Genomic DNA, 24,100 nt, shown 5'->3' on the forward strand with positions numbered 1-24,100 from the left:
TGGTCCAGAAAGCAAATCTGGTTTTAACTTTCAGGAGAGGCTGAAGGTAGGGGGGAAAGGGGAAATAGAAAAAAAGAAACAAACCAAGGCAACTGATAAGTATTAAATATAAGTGGCTAGTTTATCTGTGATAATAAAAATGGGCTTTACGTGGATTCAAAAAAACCAACAACACAACACCAAAACCAAAACGACCTGCTTCAAAGGAGATGAGTGAACCGACTGCAAAACTGAAAGACTTCAAGATGATACCCCAGGAGATAACAGTCTAAGAATAAAGTGCAAGAGCTCATATAAAATACAAAAGGTGTGTTGTAAGGAAGGATCAGGAGGGCAGACTTTGAGCTTCATCTCGTCATAAATCAAAAGCTTGTTCTCCGTCATTCTTGTCTATGAGGTCAGCTTTGATTCCCAAGCTGCAATTCCCAAAGGATGGAGGCATTTCTATCGGCAAGGATGTGTCTTTCTTCCCCCAGGCTGGATCTGCCAGCCCTGCTGTCACCATGGACTGTCATTATCTCAATCTCTTTACTGCCCAGGATTGTTCCATCCCGGAGCCACAGGGCACTATCGCAGGATCGTGAGAGGAAAACCCATTAGAACGCAAAAGGGCATTTGTGGTGCATTACTTCACAAAGCAGTTTATCGTGACAGGCCATCTGCAAGAGCTCAGCCATTGTTAGTGGCCAAACGATTTAGCACACTGGTCACCCCCTAACAGGGGAAGAATACAAAACGTTATGCAAAATGAAAACAGTGGGTAAAAATATCAACTAACCACAAAATCCACCACTAAATAAACAGCGAAAAGTGTATCTGCCCTATCATTGGCTTCAGATCTCTTTCTGTCTGGGTAACTTAAGCACTAATCTTTTAGCTTTTACACATGCAGTAAACTAAAAGTGGGGAGATTAAACTGGGTGTAATTAAATTGGGTGTAAGTTTTTCACTGTAGGGGTAGAGAGCTGCTGGCACAGGCTGCCCAGAGAGGCGGTGCTGCCCCATCCCTGCACACAGCCAAGGTCAGGGGATGGGCTGTGAGCAGTGATGGAGCTGTGGGTGTCCCTGTGCACTGCAGCGAGCGGGACCAGAGGGCCTTGAAGGGTCCCTTCTAATTCATACAACTCTATGATTCGATGATTTCACGAATTAAAAAGTTTAATAGTAATTTCAGATCTATCGGGCCTTTATATTGTGCAGTGCATTCCATAATTTGCTCCATTAGCACTGAATGGTTTTACTTCAGTAATTCTCACTTAATCCAGAGAAACACTGCTGTGTGGCATAAAACCTGATAGTCACTGCAAGCATCTTTAACAAAGATAGCATTTACAGAGAATAATGCAGGCATTTAATCCTATGAGCTTCTGCAGATAAAAACCTTCGTTCCTTCGGCAGTAACTCAGTAGAGCGAGGCAGAAGGGGCACGAAGCCTGGATTTTTAAGACAAGCCCGCCCTCTACTGCTTAGGAGAAGGTAATACTGGGGAGGGTCACCCCGAACTGCCTGAAGTCTTCGTACAACCATAGATCCGAGCCCAGAAAAGCTCTGCAGAGACCTGTGGCACAGTAATTTGGAGCTGGAGAGTCAGGGAGCGATCAGCAGAACCCACTCACCATTTAACAGCCCCATATGGCCAGTGCACAAAGCCAGTGGGGAATGGAGGCTGACAGCAGACTACCATGGCCTGAAAGAAGTCACACCTCCGCTGAGCGCTGCTGTGCCAGATATGTTAGAACTCCAGTGTGAACTGGAGTCAAAAGCAGCCAAATGCTTTGCCACCATTGACATTGCCAATGTGTTCTTCTCCATTCCTTTGGCCACAGAATGCAGGCCACAGTTTGCTTTTACTTGGAGGAGTGTTCGGTATACATGGAACTGTTTGTCCCAGGGGTGGAAACGCAGCCCAACCATTTGCCATGGTTTGATCCAAGCCACATTGGAACAGGGCAGCACTCCTGAGCACCTGCAATACAGTGATGACATTGTTGTGTGTGGTGATACAGCAGAGGAAGTTTTTAAGAAAGGAGAGCAATTCAAATTCTTCTGCAAGCTGGTTTCGCTATTAAGCAAAACAAAGTGAAGGGACCTGCCCAGGAGATTCAGTTCCTAGGAGTAAAATGGCAAGACGGATGTTGTCACATCACAGGAGATGTGATTGACAAAATCACTGCTATGTCTGTACCCACTAGCAAGAGAGAGAGACAATCTTTTCTGTGGGCTTTTGGGGAATGCATGTTCCAAACTACAGCCTCATTGTAAACCCCTCTATCAGGTGACATGAAAGAAAAATGATTTTACGTGGGGTCCTGAGCAGCAGCAGGCTTTTGAACAGATTAAACAGGAGATAGCCCATGCTGTGGCCCTAGGGCCAGTATGGATGAGACAGGATGTAAAGAACATCCTCCACAGTGGTGCTGGAGAGAAAGGTCCCACTTGGAGTCTGAGGCAAAAAGCCTCAGGAGAGACCCGAGGCCAACCCCTGGGATTCTGGAGTTGAGTGTACAGGGGGTCTGAAGAGGGCTACACTCCAACTGAGAAGGAGATCCTAGCTGTGTATGAGGGGGTTCGAGCTGCTTCTGAAGTAATTGGCACTGAAACACAGCTCCTTCTGGCACCTCGACTTCCAGTGCTGAACTGCTGCTGAATGTCCCTCAGTACAACATCCCAGTGTTCCCTGAACACCTCCAGGCATAGTGACTCCACCACCTACCTGGACAACCCATTCCAGGACCTGCTCTTTGGAAGAAGAAATGTTTCCTAATATCAACCTGACCCTCCTCTGGCACAACTCTGTGCTATCGCTGGGAGCAGATGCTGACCTCCCCCCCAGCACATCCTCCTTTCAGGCTGTCATAGAGGGCTATAAAGTCTCCCCTGAGCCCCTTCTCCACACTGACCTACCCCAGCTCCCTCAGCCGTTCCCCATCAGACGTGTGCTCCAGAGCCCTCACAGCTCCATTCTCCTCTCTGCACACACTCCAGTGCCTCACTGTCTGTCTGCCTGGCAGCGAGGGGCTCAACACCAAACCCTCTAGACTCAACATATTGCAACAGGTCAGCCCCATCTGCAAACAGACCATGGGGAATAAATACAAACCTCTCCTGGGCAGCTCCGTGGCCTGGTGCTGCCCCCTGACCACTGGGCCAGGAGAGACTGGGAGAGGATTTGAGCTGGAACTGCCACATACCCACTGGAAATTATTCCTCCTCCTTTTCCTGAGCACTGTCGTGGCAGCAGCCAGAAAGCCTGCACTGCAAAGTGCGGGTGAATTCCTCCTGTGTCTTCAGCCAGATCTGCAGTATACAGCTAGACACAGGAAAAGCTGTGTGCTTTTTGGCTGCAGTATGCATACTTTCTCATGGAAATGCTTAAGGACTTCACTTTTTGTTGTGTTACCTGCAGTGGGTGCTGTCACTGAAGCACTTCTATGCTGTACTCTAAATGAGGAGGCATACAAGTGAGCATCTGCAGTCCTGTGAGCCATGTCACTCTTCTGCATCATGTTTCTGTCCCAGTGAGATGCTCGACATACAAAAACCAAGGGAACAAACAGGAGGGGAATCAACTCTTTGAAAGGGTGAGTGACAGCAGGACAAGGGGAAATGGTTTTAAGCTGAGGGAAGGGAGATTTAGGTTGGACGTCAGGGGGAAATTCTTTACAGAGAGAGTGGTGAGGTGCTGGAACAGCTGCCCAGGGAGGTTGTGGACGCCCCGTCCCTGGAGGTGTTCAAGGCCAGATTGGATGGGGCCCTGGGCAGTCTGGTCTAGCATTAGGTGGGAACGTTGGTGGCCCTGCGTGTGGCAGGGGGGTTGGAGATTCTTGAGGTCCCTTCCAACCCTGGCCATTCTGTGATTCTGTCCTTTAACATCTACAGCACCCATGAGAGAATGGCAAACGTTCTGTGTTCCCAAAGCAAAGTTCCGATGGGAGAAACAGAGCAAAGGAAGGGAGAACATTTAAAATTAAGCCTATTTTACTGTATCCCATTTAGCCAAGATAAATTACTATTGGTAATTAAAGAAATTCCCTCTTGCTGTCAGATTTTTTGTTTTCTTTTCCTATAATTACCACAAAGCTCTGCAAAAAGAGGCTTTTAGTATAATTTCTTTTCTTGGAGCCATTTCTCTGGTAGCTCAGTCATTACACTGATCATATCCACACATGTGCCTGGCTAACAGGTGTGTAACTTGCAGGCATTATCTTCACTGCACTTTATCCCTATTTCTTCTTTGTTTTCTTTTATTTAACAGAAGGCATACACCCATTTCTGGGAGAAAACTGTACTTTTGTTTTAATTTTCCAGGCTTTTATGTCATCCGCTTTGTCCTTCAGATTTTTCAAACCTTAAATCAATTGCTTGCATGGCTGAAAAGAAACCCACAGGTTTCTTTGTCAGGGTGGGGAGAGCAGAAGTAAATATACCCATATTTAACATGTATATGCATGTCCATACATGCAGGATGGTTTACTACTGGCTTCAAAATTTCCTAGTGGAGAAAGTTCTCTATTCCACTCCCTTTGCTTATTGAGCTCTCAAAGCTTTCAGCCTTGCTTACAGTGTGCATTGTAAGAAGCACTGGAAGAAATCTCTGCAGCATTGCTTACTCAATTTCCTACAGATGAGGAACACCTCTCCCACACAAAAAAGCTTCTGCATTCTGATGCGAGCTTGCAGTGTTCATTTACACACCTTCAATATCAGCCCATATTAATACCCAGTCCCAGGAAATGCATCTGCTCAGCTTTACAGTCACAAGAAATCAGCGGGACTACTCAGATACCTTGGCATATGCTTACTGACCGGTAACACTAGAACACAAGGTGGGCTAGAGACCAACTGTCAGATGAGGTTCAGCAAGAGGACATCCAAGACCTTCCTTCCAGTGGAGAAAGAAGAGGCATATGCAGAAGGCAGAGCATCATTCCACCTGTCTATCTGAAGCAGGTGAGCATGGCCTTCAGCTGAGGGAAGTCCTATCAGGACTTGCTGAAACCCAGTTTCTCTTAGTGACATTTTTCTGTGCTGTTTCCATGCTGTTTTGTACTCCAAACAGTCCCCAAGATCTGTGCAATACTCTAAACACAGTACTGATGAGACCTTACACATATGGAGTGTGTTTTGCAGGATGACTCCTTGCTCCTTCAGGCTTCATTGGCATCAAAACAGAGCAGAAGCTGCTTTTCCAGACAACCAAGGCATGCAGAAGCATGAGATGTTTTGCCCTCATTCCTGGCCTTGGATATCTGAAGTGCAGACCTTTACTAGTTTTAATTTTCATGACCTGACAAGGCTCAGACACAGTTGCTGCCCTCCAGCTGTGACCCTGAGCTAAAGAACCTGCACTTTTTACCTCCAAACCTAGTACTGGCTGTACAACAGTCAGCTCTCATCCTTACGCAGCTGCTGCTCCACCTGTATGCAGCACCAATAAATACCCAAAGAAAATCAATTAACTATCCTGCTGTTTCTTGTTAGCTTAAGTTCTCTGTAGGTAGCCAGGATTACTTTTTCTTCCTTACATAATCAACCCCTCCTCTCCTTTAGGGAACAAAGCAATAGCAAATCAGACATAGTCCACAAGAAGCTCTCCTGGGGCCCAGCATGTAAAAGAAAAAGGCCTTGCTTTGCCCTGTTAATAAGGTTTATTTATTACCTGCGAACACCGACGGCTTTCCTAGCTACACTCTTAGAGCTCACAGCCCCTTCTGTTAGAAAGGAAGAACTACACTCACCAAACTTCCTACAGATCATGTGCTTTCCCAAAAGGAAGAAGCACAAAGGCTTCTACAGGTAACTGGAGTGAAACAGGTCTCCTCAGCTTAAGGAAAAGCTTCACAGGTGTCTCAACCAATGAGAACAAAGGAACCACAGAGCTCTCTCACCACTCTCCCCATCACCCAGCAGCAGCAACATCAGCTCTGCACACTGCTGCCCCAAAGTGCCACACCGGGAGCCTGCACCCCCCGAACTCCGCTCAACCCACCAGCAGCCACAAGGCGGAAGCACACCCTAACCGGAAGCGGTACCCCGTACCTCACTTCCGCTCAGCTCCGCCATTTCCGTCCCGCGCCCTCTGACGTCACGCAGCCCCGCAGCCAATCAGCGCGAGGGGGTTCCAACTCAAATCCTCTCCTGGGCGCTGCGCGCGCTCCGTGAGTGGCACGAGGCGGGGCGGGGCCGGACCGCCACCAGGCGGGACCGGGATCCGGGGAGCGGGCCGTGACGGGACAGGACGGGCCGCGACAGGACGACTGACAGCGGGACAGCTTGCCGCCTCCCGCCGCGATGATTGCTACTCCCCGCCGCGGTGAGATGCCGTTCCAGGCGGTGTCCCTCAGCTCCGTCCCGGCGGGCACGCTCACCCCGCTGAAGGCCCTGCGGTGCCGCGGTGACGCCGCGCTCTGCCCGCCCGGCCCGGTGCTGCAATCCACGCTGCTGGACGGCGGCGCGGGCGGGCGGGAGCCGCTGGAGATCAGCGAGATCCGGCCCGGGCCCGGACCGCCACCGCCGAAACGCCGCGCACGCGAGCCGCCCGCCCGGCAATCCCCGGCCGCGGCCTTCCTGAGGATGAAGATGAAGAGCGGCAGCAGCGACCGCATCCTGACGCCCGGCGGGCCCGGGCCGCGCGTTGTGGGCGCTGGGCAGCGCGGGGTCGCGGAGCCGCTCAAGAGAGGTTCGTAACCTGGGGCAGCACGGGGAGCGATAGCGGCGTTCTGCCGGGCGTGTGTGGGGCGGGGCGGCTGAAAGCTGAAACGGGGCGGTTGGGCGCGTTCCTTACCCAGAGGCGGTGCGGGCACGGCGCTGCTGCCCGGAGCTGTGGGCGCTCCTCTGTGGCGGTGCCGAGCCGTGGGCACCCGGCACGCGCAGGGCTGGAACTCGATGGTCTGTAAGGCCCCGCCCAACCCCACCGTGCTGTGGGTCTGCGATGTTTGAATCACAGAATCACAGAATGGCCCAGGTTGGTAGGGACCTCAAGGATCACGAAGCTCCAACCCCCCACCACACGCAGGGCCACCAACCTCCACATTTCATAGCAGCCCAGGCTGCCCAGGGCCCCATCCAACCTGGCCTTGAACACCTCCAGGGATGGACGGGGCATCCACAGCCTCTCTGGGCAGCTGTTCCAGCACCTCACCACTCTCACAGCAAACAACTTCCCCCTGACATCCAACCTCAATCTTCCCTCCTTCAACTTAAAACCATTTCCCCTTGTCCTGCTGTTATCTCCCCTTTCCAAGAGTTGACTCCCCTCCTGTTTGTAGGCTCCCTTTGGGTACTGAAGGCTGCAATGAGGTCACCCCGCAGCCTTCTTTTCTCCAGGCTGAACAAGCCCAGCTCCCTCAACCTGTCTTTGTGGGGAAGGTGCTGCAGCACTTGATCATCTTTGTGGCTCTCCTGTGGAACCTCTCCAACAGCTCCCTGTCTTTCTTGTACTGGGGGCTCCAGACCTGGACGCAGTATTCCAGATGGGGTCTTGCAAGAGCAGAGTAGAGAGGGACAATCACCTCACTGTCCCTGCTGGCCACCCCTGTTCTGATGGAGCACGGGATACCATCTGCTTTCTGAGCTAAAATTTGCTTAAATTTATTCCCCCCAGTCTGTTTCTGGATTGGGCTGACCCATTGTGATATGTTGAGTCTGGAGAGTGACACTTTGTAAGATAAAATAAAACAAAAGAATGGCTTTCACTGTTCCTGACAGCTGAGAAAGGAGGAGGATTGGGGGGGGGGAGGGACTGCTTGAAGTAGTTCTGAGGCATCCTGCTGGGTGCCCTGCTCTGGTGCCTCTGCAGTGTAACATCCATCTCCAAGCAGTTGCTGCAGTGCCATGTTTGCAGAATCACAGAACTGGCTTGAGTTGGAATGGCCTCTTGGCAGGGGAAGCTGCCCATGGCAGAGCCCTGTTATCCTCATGCTCACACCGCTCTGAGTGGAAGAGCCACTGAAATACTGTCTGGTTGATCAGAGGGGTTGTGCTTCATGCCTGTTTGTATACCTGCTTGAAGTGTAGTACCTATAAATGATTACCTTTAAAGGCCTTTTCCAGCTCAAACAGTTCTATCATTCTAAATGTCACATGTTGGCTTTTTATCCAGTTACTTAACTGATTGGGGTTATAGCCTACCTGATTTGTTTCCTTCTGTGGTATCACTGCTGAAAACTAGACTAAGCACTGAGCTGTACCTAGCCTGTAGCACAGACAGCTGCTGACGGATTGCTTTTGCTGGGGGGGAGTTACTGAGTGTTGCTGTGGAGGTAGTAGTGCCCAAGCTTCATGTTTAGTTATTAAAAAGCCTTCCTAAATCTCCTTGTTGCAACTTAAAACCCCTCGTTACTTTCTCTGTCTCTGTTGAACATGATAAAAATGAGTAACCTCTTATTTATACAATAAGTGAAAATTCTGAAACTTTTCTTTCCTTTCTAACACCAGTTTTCCAAAATGCCTATTTCCATCCTGCATCATCCTATTCACATCAGTAATGATTTCTGAGTCCTTTGTTCCTCTGTGGGGTACTGCTGGTTAGACCTTAATACTACAGAATAGATCCCGTCTGCATTCAGATCTCATGAAATGTGTATTTTGCTTCTCCTCCCTCCCTCTTCCCCCCCCCCGCCATTCATTTTCTTCCCCAGTTCCAAATGACTTTTTTGAACTGTTGTTTCCAGAATTACCTTGCATTCGGATTCCTCAGAACCAGGCTGTGAAAATGCTGAACGTAGACCCCATTGTGTTGGAATCTCCTCAGAAGTTCTTCTTGCGTGTAAAGCAGAAATTGCAGCAGAACCAGCAGCAAAAAGGTACTTGATATTGCTTTTAGAAACACTTCAAAAGCTTGCGGGACTTCAGGACTCCGTTCTTGCTTATAATTTTTCGTGTGCTATTGGCAGAATATTGCAGGGTATCATTTGCCTTTGTAATCTGTGCACAGAGGAAGGAGGTACAAGAAACCTGCAAGTCTGCCTTTTCAGCCCTGGAGATGGCGTTAGACTTGCAGGCTGTAGGTCAGGATGCTGCCTGCTGGCATTGAAGTTTGTCTGTTGGTTTTTTTGTTTGTTTGTTTTTCTTTCGTGTTTGCATGTACTGCGTTCATTCAGACTCTGGTGTTATGGTTAAGAACTCTTTATAAATTAGGTGTGACAGTTTGGTACTGGAATGGGAATTTGGTGGAAATATCCTAAACTTTTTCTTTGCTAAGTCTTTTCCCCATTCTGTAGCTTTTAATATGTAAAAAGAAAAGACTTGGCTCCCTGATGAGAAAAGTAGAATGAAGACTTAAGGAGCTGCAAGCTGGTGAGCCTCACATCTGTGTCTGGGAAGATCACAGAGCAGATCCTTCTGAAAAAGATGTTAAGGCACATGAGGGATTAGGAGGTGATCTGAGACAGCCAGCAGCATGGCTTCACCAAGGACAGGGCGTGCCTGAGCCACTGGTGGCTTCTGTCATGGAGTGATGGCATCGGTGGACAGAGGAGGGGCAACTGATATTGTCAGCCTGGACTTAAGTGAGGCCCTTGACGTGGTCCCACAGCACATCCTTATTTCTGAATTGGAGCAATGTGGATTTGAAGGGTGGACTATTTGGTGGATAGGGAACTGGTCAGAAGGCTGCAGCCATAAGGTTGTGGTCAGTGGCTCCATGTCCGTGTGGAGGCGGTTGCAGGCAGTGTGCCCAGGGCTTGGTCTGCACCAATGGCAGGCAGTGGAATCAAGTGCACCCTCAGTAAGTTTGCAGATAACAACAAGCTGTATTTCTCACCAATACCTCATCCAAATCTATCCTTTGTTATTTTAAAGTTCAGAATTCCCTGTATTCATTCTTATTCTGTATTGTTTCTTGATAGCAATGCTAAATATACATATTTTGTATAATTTTTTTCCTAGAATGCAAATCAAGAAAATGATGCACAGCAAACACAGTGTTGTTGAGCTTCAGAATAGCACTTAAATTAGGGGAAAACTCAGAAACCAATGTTTGTAGCTTCCAGCATGGCAGCAACATGGGTAGAAATTAAGGTCTTGAAGTTTGGAAAGAAGGATGTATTTACGATTCTGTTTTTTTATGAATAACAGAATCTTTTCTCTATAGGAAGAAAGGTAAGTATGCTAATAGATGTGTACATCAGCTTGCTTTTGGGGGAAAGTGGGATGCTTACTTGTTGATGTGGTAGTGATGAAAACCTGGTACAAACAAATTCAAAGAAGTGCTTGCTGTGAGGGTTGGCAGTTGAATTAGTGCTTTCAGAATAGTAATGCTAACCATGAAAACATACTCATATTAACATCACTAATTGCATTTTTTTTTTTTAACGGGCAGATCCAACACTTCCAAGCCCAAACAAGCAGAATGTTCCTCCTCCCCCAACTGCAGAAAAGCCGATAATTAAATCTGCTTTTGCTGAGCTGCTCCCAAATGCTCAGACAGCGTGTGTGGCTGCTGCTAAGGACAATGAGGATAATTTCCTTGTGGAGTCAATGGATGCTGATGATGAAATGTCTCTAAATACAGGAACAAGTACTGTGGGTGTCCGTTCTACCCCTTCTGACTCTGGGGAACAGTTAGAAGAAAGATGTGGAAACAGAGAAGCAAAACGTACTGAACTTCAACAGGAGAAAGGACGGCTGCAGCCAAGCAATCAGCGAGCTGAGCACAGAGCAGAAAAGATATTGGAGACTGCAGCTCAAAAACCCACACAGCACTTCTGCAATGTTGTGCTCACTACTCATGAATCCTGCATGCCACGGAAGCAGAAGCAGAAAGAAAACTGTAATGGCCCTTTGGATAAACGTCAGGCTGATCAAATCGCTGTTACTGCTGACAAAGAGGTGGGAGAACTTACTGCCTAGTTATACCTGGTAGGGTAAAACTTCCCATGGACTGCCTGTAGCTTGTGGTCATGATTTTGGTTTGTTTTTTTTTTTTTGTCAAAAGTAATGAGCATGCAGATGAAGCTGCTGGGCATTATTCTGGGATGGAGTCCACTTCCATGCAGCAGCCCAGACAGGGCTGCACTTTGCACTTGTAGCTGGAGCAGCAGTGATGTGCAGCACTGTTCTGTCTCTCACTGGGCAGTGCTGGTACAGCAGCAAGGCTGCCCCAGAGCCAGGTGGGGAGGGGGCACTGCTGCGGTGCTGCCCTACACTACCCAAAGTGATATCTCACACCATGGGACATCACTACAGCAGCAGGAGCTGGGGAAGGAGGAGGGAAGCTCTCACTATGGCAATGTCCTCCAACAACTGCTACATCAATTGAGGCTCTGTTTTCCAAGATGTAGCCAAGCATTGCTCACTGATGGGAAGTAGAGAGTAATTTTCTCCTCTTGCTTCTGTACAGTCTTTTTGGTTGTTTGTTTGTTTTTTTAATTAAATTAAGCTGTTCTTTAGCTCAGCCCATGAGCCTTCTTTCACCATTTGTTTTCCCCCTGTTTTTTTTGAGGTGGGGGAGCGAGAGAGTGGCATGGTGGAGCTGAGCAGTATAAAAACTCCTCAGACTATAGTGGTAAATATATTCCTCTCAAAAGACTTCATTTTTTTTTCCCCAAATGAAGGTTTGGTTGCTTTGTATAAAAGAAGGCTTTTTCATTCAGTATTCACAAGTTGCAGTCTGGTCTCAAAGAACAGAAAACCCCTTCAAGCTGAGAGTGAGATGATTTAAATATGTTCATTGCCCCACTCTGGTGTGATGTCCCATTCAGCTCTTGGATGTATAGGCAAAGCTGAGAGGAGGAGGGGAGATAATTCCAAGCTATAGGCTAGGTGGTCCTTGAGATAACTGAATCTCTCTGTATTTGACAGTGAGGTGGAAATCTTAGGATTACTGCCAGAATATCCAAACTAATGTTATGGGAGGCAAGAATCTTTTCCTAGAAGCTTAGTTTGCAGATAGAATTTTCACTTCAATAAGCACTTCATAGTAGTTAGAACTTGCTAATTAGATCTCAAGGAAAGCAGTGTGTTGTAAAGCTGAACTCCTCAGGAATGAGCCTAAGGCCTCCCCAGGAACTGTGTTTTTGTGGTACCCCTGAGACATTTCAGCCCAAAACGATCTCTTAAAACGTGAAGGTTGTGCACAGTGAATGTGCCAGCAGTTTTTAGTATTGGATACAGTCATTTTAATGTCCTCCTGAATTTTAGTAATAACATAGCTAATAATTTTATTTTTTCATGATAATTTGTTTTTGTGAGCAGTACTTTGAGTACTGATGATAGTGTAAGAGGCACCCCTGGGTGCTGGTGGTGCTTTCTGAGGAGGGCTTTTTGGGTTTGCTAGGAGACCTGGCCATCTTCTAAAGATCTTCTAAAAGCCAATGCTAAGTTACTCAAAGTGTTTCATGTGAAATTCATGTATTCTGCACTGGGATCCAACTTGCTTGTGGTTCTACATTTATGCATTTAATGGCTGTTTTCAGGTTTTTTTGGTCTGGAAGATGATGCCTAAATAGATTCTCAAGGTATACAGGAATTAATTTCTACTTTGCCAGTGCATTGGCAATGTTATGTAGCTTAGTCTGATATAAGAATCATGGCAGATCTGATCTTTTTTTTCCCCACAGAAAAGAATCTGCCTTTCCAGCTGGCGCATTAAAGTGATGAGTGGTAACACTGCAGTGTGTGTCGAAGGAAAACGAAAGTAAGACAAAAATTTCTGATTTGAATGCAATGTAAAGCATGTTGGAGGGTTTTCAACATCTCAGCCCTGAAGCTGGTACTATTATTTGAGATGTGGTGTTGACCTTGTGGTGTTGCAGTACGTTGGAAGCTGTTAGAATCAGTTCCACACAGTTCTGCTGCCTGAAAGTCTGAAGAGAGTTCTGCTGTTTGTGGCAAGTTTGGCAGTTCAGCATTTGGGCTGTTTGCCCTTAGTGCTGCTCTGTAGCTTGGCCTGTTGTTTACTGCTACAAAAGTATACTTAAAAAACATTCCACATAGATTCTTTTTACATTAATACTCACTTTTATTTCTAATTGAGAGGTCCCCTAAACACTTGTTAATCTTAATTTTCGCATGGACTGGAGCTCCTTCTTCAGTTATTGTCTTTTAAATAGAAAGGCAAGAAATAAAATACTCCCAGGGATAACTTAAACTGGACTTGTATAATAGCACCTCTATAACATCCATGAGGGTATCACTGCAACATGGAGCTCAGTGGTCTACTTTGGTTTTGCAGCCTAATGCCTGGCATGTTCTGTGATGAACAGTTGCAGTAGTGGCAAGCTTGTTTTATTTCCTGTCCAAATATTAAATAAGAGGTCCAGAAAGTCTTCCAAACTAAGGAAGGAAAACCCAGCACATCTTACCAGTGTCTGTCTGACTCATCACATGGGTAGTACTGTTACACTGATATGGGATAACAATTTCTTGTTTTAAATTCCTCTTTTTATGAAAATTGTGTTGTTTTTTTGTGTTGTTAATATTATTTATCTTTTCTTAGAGATATGAAAGATATGTTATGGCATAGTAACGCAGTTGTAGAACGTGTAGCATACAACCAAGTTAAAACAGCATCTGGCAATATCTACTTGCTACAGGGACATATAGATTCTGTTTGGATGAGAAAAGAAGGTAAGAAGATCATTCTTAAGGTGGGCTTTAGAATGATGGCTGCTTTCTGCACTTTGCACATACTGCCAAAGTGAATGTTCTGTGTTATTCTGCAGCCTGGGCTTGGGGGGTATCAGCACTTCTGACAGCTTTAAATGGAGCTGGGAGCTTTGCCCAGTCCATCAGTGCTGGACACAGTTCTGTTCCTGGCTCCCAAAAACTAGAATGCCATCTTCACTTGCTGATGTCTGCATCCTGTGGCCCTTGGTTCACTTTACCATGACATACACAGGTCTTTCAAACTGGGAAAGTCTGTCTCTCTGATGTTTAAGATGTTAGTTAGTTTCTGAGGTGCTTACAAACAGATCATACTGAGTGGTATTTCTATGTTTCCTGATTAAAAATATTGCTCAGCTATTGTTAATGCCACTTCTGTTTCACACAGGTTTTTCCTATCAGTTCACCAAAAGATTTACATTTGGGTTTTCCAAAAGGTGGAAGGAATACGTTGAGGAGTTACTCAAGGAATTAAGGTAATTCCTTTGGAAATTGCTTAATTGTAATACTTTCCCAAGTATTAGTTGATTTTTAAGGATATTACACTATTTTAAGGAAAGATAAAAGACTGTAGATGTGTTTATGGAGACTTTGATCCAGGCAAATTCTGGTTGCTTTGTTGGAAGAATAACCTCTTCACAGAATCACAGAATGGCCTGGGTTGGAAGGGACCTCAAGGATCATGAATTTCCAACCCCCCTGCCACATGCAGGGCCACCAACTTCCTCATTTAATGCTAGACCAGGCTGCCCAGGGCCCCATCCAACCTGGCCTTGAACACCTCCAGGGACGGGGCATCCACAACCTCTCTGGGCAGCTGTTCCAGCACCTCACCACTCTCTCTGTAAAGAATTTCCCCCTGACATCTAACCTAAATCTCCCCTCCCTCAACTTAAAACCATTTCCCCTTGTCCTGCTGTCACTCACCCTTTCAAAGAGTTGATTCCCCTCCCCTCTGTAGGCTCCCTGCAGAGAGGCCCAGGGCCCCAACCTCTTAGTCTTCTTCATTACACTGCTTTGGTTTGCTTCTGTTGAGACGCATGGGATCAACACAAGTGAGGAGCATTGCTGATTCAGTGGCTTGAATCATGCCACTATTTAGCTACTCTGTGAGTAGAGCTGCACTATGCTGTTGGGCTTTTGCTGGGATGGGGAGAAGACTTTGAGTCTACATAGGTCTTTTGTTAAAGCATAACTGCTTTGGGTCTTTATTATTATTTTTTTCTTAAACTCTAAATCATTAGGAAAGAACACAAAAAAAGGATTGGTGAAGATAAAAATGATGAGAGTGACTCAATGGTGGATACAGATGAGGTGGAAAGTGCAGAAGACTCAGCAAGAAATGTAAGGAAACGTGAAACAAGGAACACTACATATGAAGTGTTACCAAGGAAAGATGAACACACTTGTGAGTCTTGGTAATCTTTTTCTCTAGAGAAGAAATGGATAGCTTGTGATAGTTTGGGTTTGGTGACTCTGTTGTTTGTTGTTTTCATAGAATCCTAGAATGGCCTGGGTTGCAAAGGCCCACAGTGCTCACCCAGTTCCAACCCCTGCTGTGTGCAGGTCGCCAACCAGCAGCCCAGGCTGCCCAGAGCCACATCCAGCCTGGCCTTGAATGCCTGCAGGGATGGGGCATCCACAGCCTCCTTGGGCAACCTGTTCCACTGCCTCACCACCCTCTGGCTGAAAAACTTCCTCCTCATATCCAACCTAAACCTGCCCTGTCTCAGTTTAAAACCATTCCCCCTTGTCCTATCTTTTTAAAGCTTTTTCCCAGCAAAGAATATCTTGTTTAGTTTTGTTAATTTCAGGCTGTATGGAAGATATAGCAAACTAATTGTGAAAGTTGTTCTTTGTGTTTGCATGAGCTGCAATAATGAGGAGCAGTGGCTTGTTCATGTTCTGGATAGCTGATGTACAAAAAATAGATGTTGTTTGGCATCTTTTCTGAGGAATAACCCTGGGAAGGAAGCAGGAGCCTGGTTGGGTCTGTAGAAGCTGACAGTAGTGGTTCCAGAGCTGTTTTTTCAGGCAGCAGCGAACTTCACTGAAGTTTTTCCTGGTTGCTGTGTTGTATATCATGCTCTTATCAATTATTCTGGGATGTATGTGGGATTTAGTCTCTCCAGACTCCATTCCTGGGACTCCTATGCAATGTTGGCCTGCACCCTTCTCTGGCTGGCTTGATTTTAATTCGTTCCTTGAATCTGATCCTACAGCAGGCTTGTTTTATGGCATCTTAATGGTTTATTTCCAGAGCTGAGGAATAGAGTGATGTGCTAACAAGCATTGGGCATGGTCTGAATGGTCGTGGAAGAATTACCCTCTTTGGTTTTCTTTCCAAAGGAAACAACTATGAAGCTGCAACCCAGTGGCCAACATTTTTTCTTTGCCTTGTAATACAAACTTAATTAAGGACACTAATAGCTTCTGGTTTTTAATTTTTTTTCTATATCTTGTCACAGGCTCCAGCAGGGCTTGCAAACTGTTGGGCAGAACTGAAACTTGTTGTTTTTCTTGTAGATCAAACACCAAAAAACAAACCCACACTGAATGGCTCCAATGAGATCTACACTCGTAGCGGCCGTCTGGTCAAACCACCGCTCAGCTTCTGGTGTGGGGAGCGAGAGTTTGTGGATCAGGAGCTCAATGTTACAATACAGAAAGGTGGAACAGATTATCTGAGCATGGTGAGTGTCCTTTGCACGTTGTGAGTTATACGTTTCTATAATATACAGTAATAAATACATCAGCAACCTAGGTGTGCACTAAACTGACAGGCTGCTCTAATGAGTGCCTGACTAGGCAGAATGTTTTGGAAACATAATAAAAACATTTTAAAGCAGAAAAAAAAAGTCTCTGAATTATCAGGCAATGTTGCATGAGAAGCTGGGATAATATATGATTCCTTCTGGAAAAAAATGGAATGTTCTGGAAGGTCAGGAAGTTGTGCAGAGGTACTGCTTTGGGTTACAGAGGTTCCCAAATAAAACACTTCCTGCAGTGTAACATCAGGTCCCTGCCAGCATGGCTAAGCTCACAAGGGACGTCAAGGCCTTACGCAGGGTTTTATGTTATCTCTGCTGTTCTCAGCTTTCCCTTTTCTGTGTAGTTTCATATTCATTAGGAGCAGATGTTTCCTCATTTCTTACACCTTGGTCTGTCCAAGGTCAATCAGTTTTGATTGAGGTGGGTTATTCTCATTCATTATGACACTTCAAGCAACTCTGATGGTACTGTGATGAGGGAAGTGTGTGTGAAGGAATGCAGCATTCTTTACAGCAGCTGTTTTTTCCTTGAAATTAATTGACCATATGGCACAGGGAGCATACTAACTCTTGTCAGTAGCTCCAGCAGTGCGGATGTGTCCAATTCACGAAAAGGTCCTGGCTTTTGAGATTTTAACTGTTAGAGAATGGAGTGGGAGTCTGGTGAAGCTGCCTTAGTCACACGCACTCATATGAGCATCTGTGTGCATCAGACAGCACTGAATAGATTCTGGGCAACGCAGGAGTCTTAACTCTACCCATCCTGTAAATATTTGGCTTTTTCAGAGCTGGCGTCGGTAGGCTTGATATGTAAGCTCTAGCAGAAGTTTAGATTAAATTGTTTTATTTTGAAGATGCATAGTACTGAAAAACCTAAAAGAAAAACCACTTCGCTCTCTAAGATGAAGGAAAGAAAGGATTCAGCAAAGACAGTGGAAGAAAAAACAAAAAGCCAAGATAAAGGTAAGAAAAAAAAAGTTTTTGCTTGTGCTATTCAAAGTTATTGAGTGGATTCAATGGATGACGAGCTGGCTGCTGAAGCAGCATGGCAATGTTTGGCAGATGCAAGCAATTTATTTACATCTTTGATTATCATTCACTTTTGTGAAGAATTAGCAGAGTAACACTGATGGCCAGTTTCACAGCTCAGAATTGTTTGTAAACTGCTTCTTTGGTACAGCATGGGGACATGAACGTTTCTTTCCAGAAATCAAAGCGGTTATGAATTTTATGTATTTAATTTTCTGCTCCTATACTTTGGATCTCAATATGCCTGATGTGTGCAACCTGGGGGGCTGCTTAGGCCAACGTTCCCCCATAGGAACAAAGAGTGCAAGTACTGGAAGTCTCCTATGCATGAAGGACCCTGCCTGCTGCTGGTGTGCCCCCTCTGAGCTGAGGAAGAAGCATTTGCTCAGTCTAAATCCACTGCTCAGAACTGGCTTCATGCTGTTCTGAGTTGGAAGTTGGGGGTATTTTCAGTGCTGCTTGCCTATCAGAGTACAGTAATGATTTACCTTAAGTGTGTGATATACTGACATCATCTCTTTCAGGGAAAAGTGAAGAAAAAAGAGTGAGTACTAAACACAAAGCCACATCCACTGAAAGCAGAGAGGTCAGGCGCTTTATTTCAGATGATGAAAGTGATCATGCAAGTCATAATAATAAAATTAAAACATGGCTTTCCAATAAGGAGACTCGCTTAAATACTGAAGATGCAAACAAGCATAACTATAATAGCAGAAACACAGGAAGAAGAAAAGAAAAGACAGGAAAAGAATATGGAGAAGTGACTACAGGTCAGAACATGTACTCCTTAAGGTCAGCCAGAAAACCTTCTCGAGGTAAGCCTTTAACAGCGGAATCCTCAAGCAAAGATGGGGAAGAGGAATCCGGTGACTATATCCAATTGACTGTCAAAAGGAAAAATAAACCTTTTTTGCCAAAAGAGATTCAAAACTCTGAATCTTCGTCTACCTGTGAAAAGCTGCAGGGCAGCACAAGCGAGGTGTCGAGTGAATGCCGGGCAGTCACACACTGCACTGCTGCCTCCCATACTATGCAGCTGAGGCAAAGGATACCTGCCTTCATTGAGAGTTCAGATTCTTCTGAAGAAGAAACCTCTTCCGGAGAGGAATATCACACAAAGAAAAAGAGATCAGAAGTATCCAATAAAAAAGCAAACAGCAATGTTAATCATATTGCCAAGCCTTCAGCAGCAAGACCAAGTGAATCCAAGGGGGATAAGGTGCACAAAACTCTCGGTTTTTTTTCAAAGGCAGCTGATGACTGGTCTCAAAAGGAACTGCAGAAGCTGCACAGGTAAATGGTTCCCTTGTCTTCAGAGGGCAAAGCCTATCTCAGATACCAGGAGGCATAATTTGGGTACTGGAGTGTTTGGCTGGTGGTCTTCTGAATTTGGATTTTTCAGGGTTTTGAAGCAGCCCCACGTTATTTTAAATTTCCTTTTGCTTTAACTCCCTCTTACAAAATACTTTTGGCTCACAAATTAAAGAATAGTAGAATAAAGCAGACAAGTGTTTCCTGCAGTAGCTGTGGTCTGTGAGCTTGCAGCAGCCCCCACCTCTTCCATGTAATGCAGAGTGAGAGGAACACAGCAGCTGCAATTTGGTTGTTCAGTGCTCCTCCACTGCTTTCTAAATATGCCTACTTTTTTGTGAGATAGACATTTCTACGAACAAAGCTGAAAAACACATATTAAAATGTATTGTAGGAGTATTGATATATAGATATAGACAGTAAATGTGGTAATATAATCTCTTCCCTAATGGAATAAAACACTAACCACGTTGTGTTTGTGTATTTAGATTTTGTAGAGGGGAGACTAACCATAAGAATATTAAATCAACACATTGGACAATTACTTAATTAGCTACTGGGCAGTGTTTAATGTACACACAGTGTTAGAAAATAACCAGGTTTGGTTGTATTTTTTACTACATAAGGATGACGTGCACCTTATAATAGGCATTCAGATAAACAGCTACATGTTACAGTGCCTCTGGTACCTTCTGCATACCAGGTCTCCCCACGCAGTGCATGCTGGCACTTGGACACGCTGTTAGTCTCAGGTGCATGGCAGTGCAGCACAGATTCTCCTGTATGAGGAAGGCCATGGTTCTGTTCTCTTGGCAGGGCAGTGGCTTCGTTTCCAAAGCACAAGAATGGTTTCTGGGTGGAGGTAGCGATGGCTGTCGGGTCTCGTTCTGCTGAGGAATGCCACCAGAAATACACAGAAGAACAGGCAAAAACTTCCAAAAGACCTGCCACAAAGAAAGCCATGTCAGGAAAGCCAGAACAGAAAGGTACTGACCTCTTGGTTCTGAGTATAATTTAGTCTTTACATTTGAAATTTGTTATTTATTGTATAATGGGAGATGCAGCCATAAGTACACACACACCTGATAAAGAAACAATAAGCAATTCTTTGTTTTATTGTGCTTGGATTGGAGTCCTGTAGCAAAGGAGGTTATCTTCTACATTGCAAAAAAGAATACATTTGTTGCAGAGCTTGAGGGAGGTTGTAGTGGAAATGCTGTCACAGGCTGAAGCAGTGATGGAGCACCTGGTGGGAAGGCAAGGCCAGCCAGGGGAGCTCAGGTGCCATGTACTGAGTGATGGAAGGGCTGGAGCCAGGATCCTCCCCTTTCCAGACCTCATTTAAGGGTTGGCACTGGATGTGAGGGCATCCCTGCATACCTGAGGCCTTCCAAATATAAGCAGCTCTTTTTCTTCATTTCTGCATCTATGACTGCTACATTTGGTCTTGTTCTCATTTGCTGTATCTAAAGACTTTGCCACCCTGCTATTATCATCCCATTCTGGATTACAGATATCACAAATGACTGAAGCAGAAATTAGAAGAAAAAGGGTAATTCAGAGTTTTTTCCAGGCAGACTTAACCTGTATTCCTTGCCTAGGAGGAGACAGCTGTTTATAAGGCTCTGGAGTAACTTTCTGATTAAGAAAGTGTAGGGAGAATTTATTTTTGAAAGTGTAAATTGTATAGAAATCCAAAGGACCACAAAGAAGCTGTGAGAAGTTTCCATGAAAGAAAGAACCTTATTGTTAGCACTAATTGATTCTATGATTCCATTCTATTCCACAACTCCATTCCATGATTCTATGATTGCATCCAGCTAATTTAGAAGTTTGCTCTGTAATTACTGTCTTAGAAAAAGTAATGCTTGTATTCATGTAGATAAGACAGAGCCAGTTGCAATAACTGCCAAAGTGGGAACCTTCAAAAGAAAGCAGCAGATGAGAGATTTCCTGGACAATTTGCCAAAGGACGATCATGATGATGTTTTCACTGCTACACCCTTTCAAAATAGACGAGTGAGGGTAAGTAAATCTGGAAAAACTGTACATATCCACGTGCTTTTCTGACTTGTAATTCAAGGGTGTGCTACGAGTCAGCTTGTTCAGTGCCAGCAATATGAAATTGTGGTTTGGGGAGATGAGGTTTACCCACCTGATTCATTTTTGCAGTACTTTGATTGCTGAAAGTGAGAACATGGAACATAACTTCCTGCTGTTGTCTGTCCAAACTGGCTCCACTTAGTAATGCACGAGCCTTCATCTGGTACTCATCCAAAAGCAGAGTAACACCGTGGCTCACTGAAATGTCATAATTAATTTAGGCACTGGTAGCTTCCTTGCTTTTTATAGACTGCACTGTTCAATGGAGAAGTCCCTGTGACAAATCTGTGCAGGTTAGCCATGAAAGAATCAACGCATCCATGTCCAAGACTTCCAAGACGATGAAAGTTAATCTGTGTTTTTGATGATGTGTTGCTCCTCTCTGAACCTTTTCAGCTCTCCTCTCTCCCTTCAAAACAGAAGGACCACAAGTTCCCTGAGAATCCTCTAATCTTCCTTCTGAGAACAGTGGTCAACTCTGAGCCTGGAATTTTAATCAGACTTCTTTCTTTTAATACGTAGTAGTAACCAAAAAAGAGGCAGCAAAATGTTGGGTATCTGCAGGAGTGTCGAAGTAAGACCAAGCTGTCTGCTGGCTGCCCTGTGGAGTCCTCACATACCTGCATTCAGCATACTGTGTCCTGTGCTGCTATCTGCATCTCAAGAGATGTAGTGGAGTCAGAAAAAGCAACTGCAGTGAGCAAAGGGATGGGGAGAGAGTGCCTACTGAGGAGAGAACAAAGCCTGCAACTGCTCAGTGTGGGGAAGAGGGGTACAGCCAAGGTGCAGCCGTGGCTCTCAGGCAGTGGTGAGAGAGGCCTCTTAAGCAGAGTTGGAAAAAGGGTGGATCGCTGAGTGCTCTGGTGTGTCTTTGTAGTTACCAACGTTCCTGGGAAGCCACGATGATGACGATGACTTTGCACTTACAAACAACCCAATCACACCTTCCTCAGCTGTCTTCCCTCTGGCCAAAACCCCTCAGTGTGAGCACATCAGCCCTGGTATGCTGGGACCTATCAACAGGTGGGAACTCGTGCTGCTGTTCCTTTGCTAATGCTTTCCTTTCTCATTTCTTGTCTCTTGGGATTGGGAAGGATCACTTTTGGGATTAACCTCCAGTATGCAGAGTAAATGCTGCAGGCCTTAAGGTATTTGTTTAGAGAAAACTTCCATTTGACAGCGTGTGCTGTTTGAGCTACTCAAGTAAGTGTGGGCAACTAAAAACACTGGCAATAAAGCGTCAGGCTTTATTGGAATTAACTGGCACCCTCGTCAATGAGAAGTGGCATTTTCATGTAACGAACATTCTGGGAAGATGATAAAGCTGTTTGTCTGACATTTGCATTTTGAGTTCCAGCACATGATTTAATTAAACACTTCTGCATTGAGTCATACTCCAGGAACTGTTGCTATATTTAATTGGCCAACAACTGTTTTTAATGGCTCTACTAATTTTCTTTCTGGATTAGAACTGTGTGTGTGCTGACTGTAGCTGTATCCAGCTGATGCCCCGAGCAGAACACAACACTGACACTGACTTGCTTGTTGATGCTTGCAGGAAGGACTGCGACAGACACGTGTTTAGGATGCAGAAAACTCAGGGCTGCAGGAACAGTTGGGACAAAGTGAAGAAGCAGCAGGTAATGCTGGCTTCCTGAATGTGAGTTCCACCTTGTACCAGTGCAGGTTCTGCTAAGCAGGAGGATCCCTGGCTCACAAAGTGCGGACATAGAAGGAACACAGGACCCCTCTTGACTGACACCGAACTTCTGGGTTTTGTATCTACGTATTTCAGAGAAAAGTTACTTCTATTATAATTTATTGTCTTGATCAGATAGGCTGTCATTTTCAGGGTCTGTAATTGCTTTTGGGTTCTGAGACCTTTTTGATGCTTTAAGTTCCTGCTATCTTTTCCTGTACAGTGGGGGAGGAAGTGGGACTCCTCACCTTGCTCTCTGAATTTGTGTTCCTTTCCTGTCCTTGCCTTGGTAGTTCTGCCTCTTCTGTGAACAGTTGTGATCCCAGAAGCAGGACAATGCCACTGGTTTAGCCAAAGATTTTTGTAGATGAGCGTTTTAAATCTTGTGTGAAAATGTGGCATAGCAGTAGGGCAGCTGTATTCTAATGGAATGCTGTGCCTGTTCCTTCCTCCCCCTCCCCATGAAAAATGTTTCCCCTTTCCTATGGTGCTGTCACTGCTGAGTTGCTGAGTGCAGACTTTTCCTTTCTGGCAGGCTGGCACTTTGCATGGCACACCAGCTTCGAGCAGAACCAAGTTCACCTTTGATAAAAGTAAGTGTGTTTTGTTTCTCCTTCACGTCAGCTTTACTCACCTTCACACTGCCACTGCTGTGTGGGTGTTCACATCTGCACTGAATAATTTTTCAGCATCCTCTGTTTCTCACAGGACCTTCTGAACTGCCTTGCCAGCTCAGGCACACACACTGATGCTCTCCTCCCTGTTTTTCATATTGCAGAAGTGCAGCAGAGCCCTGCTGTAGGGAAGCTCTTTGTGGCTGAGGCAGCAGATACATCAGATGAAGAACAGGAAGATTCCTACTTTTCTGTTTGAACTTCTGGAGGTTTTATTCAGTATTTATGAACTTGTATAAAAAAAGCCAAAGGAGGAGCTTCAGCCACCTCTCTGATGTGCTCCTGTGTTCCTGCTTGAAGCTCGTTTTGGCTGACCTGACCTGCAGTGGAGCTGTGGTTGCAGCACGTTGTCAGTTGGGTGCTGCTCAGTACTGAGGATGGCTTCTCCTGTGTACAAAGTGAACTTCCTTGCCCAGGTTCCCCCCTTCCTTTGCCACGTTTCTCCTGGTGAAGGCAGAAATGTACTCCCATACATGGGTTTGCTCTAAGATAAAATCTAGAAATATTGTTGTACAGTACCTTTTTTAATAACACAGTTTGTAATGAATTGAAAGTGCTTTATACTTTGAGAATTTTTTTTTAACACGAATGTAGCAGCAGTTTTATGAGCTCTTAGAGAAGCAGTGATCTGAAATTGGTAGGGACTGTTATATGTAAGCACTCTCTTAAAATACTGCTTCCTGTCCCCTGTCAGCAATGCTCAGTACTTTTAGTGTAGTACAGAAGAATAAAGCTTTGAGCATCTCTTTTCTCTGCATGGGAGGTAACAGGAAAAAATAATTCGTAGTTCTTCAGCTCAGGAACTTGCACTGCAGGCTGTCACGCTCTGGGCCCCGTGCCTGAGCTGCTGGGTGCCCCTTTCTGCCTCCTCCTTACTGGGAAAACCTTCATGTGCTCTGAAATAAATT

The 24,100-nt window shown here is 45.4% G+C and overlaps 1 protein-coding gene and 1 long non-coding RNA gene across 3 annotated transcripts in view; one reads left to right on the forward strand and one right to left on the reverse strand.

Moving 5' to 3' along the window:
- Window positions 1–6,882, reverse strand: part of LOC116234611 (uncharacterized) — a 151,251-nt gene extending 144,369 nt beyond the window's left edge. Inside the window, exon 1 of one of the 2 annotated variants that reach the window (XR_016467193.1) lies at window positions 6,785–6,882. This is a non-coding gene — a long non-coding RNA (uncharacterized LOC116234611). The remainder of the gene's footprint in view (window positions 1–6,784) is intronic. The other variant, XR_016467195.1, reaches the window with a different exon arrangement.
- On the forward strand, window positions 6,016–23,947 carry MIS18BP1 (MIS18 binding protein 1). Its single transcript, XM_031602331.2, has 16 exons — window positions 6,016–6,679; window positions 8,673–8,804; window positions 10,322–10,830; window positions 12,561–12,637; window positions 13,439–13,569; window positions 13,994–14,081; window positions 14,850–15,013; window positions 16,132–16,298; window positions 17,231–17,339; window positions 17,930–18,698; window positions 19,533–19,702; window positions 20,599–20,741; window positions 21,697–21,842; window positions 22,378–22,459; window positions 23,054–23,111; window positions 23,297–23,947. Exons 1-16 carry the CDS (start codon window positions 6,292–6,294, stop codon window positions 23,389–23,391), a joined length of 3,228 nt encoding a protein of 1,075 aa, XP_031458191.2. The 5' UTR covers window positions 6,016–6,291; the 3' UTR covers window positions 23,392–23,947.
- Window positions 23,948–24,100: the final 153 nt, after the last annotated feature.

Source organism: Phasianus colchicus, chromosome 5, assembly GCF_987193195.1.
Source record: "Phasianus colchicus chromosome 5, bPhaCol1.hap1.1, whole genome shotgun sequence".
NCBI lineage: Eukaryota > Metazoa > Chordata > Aves > Galliformes > Phasianidae > Phasianus > Phasianus colchicus.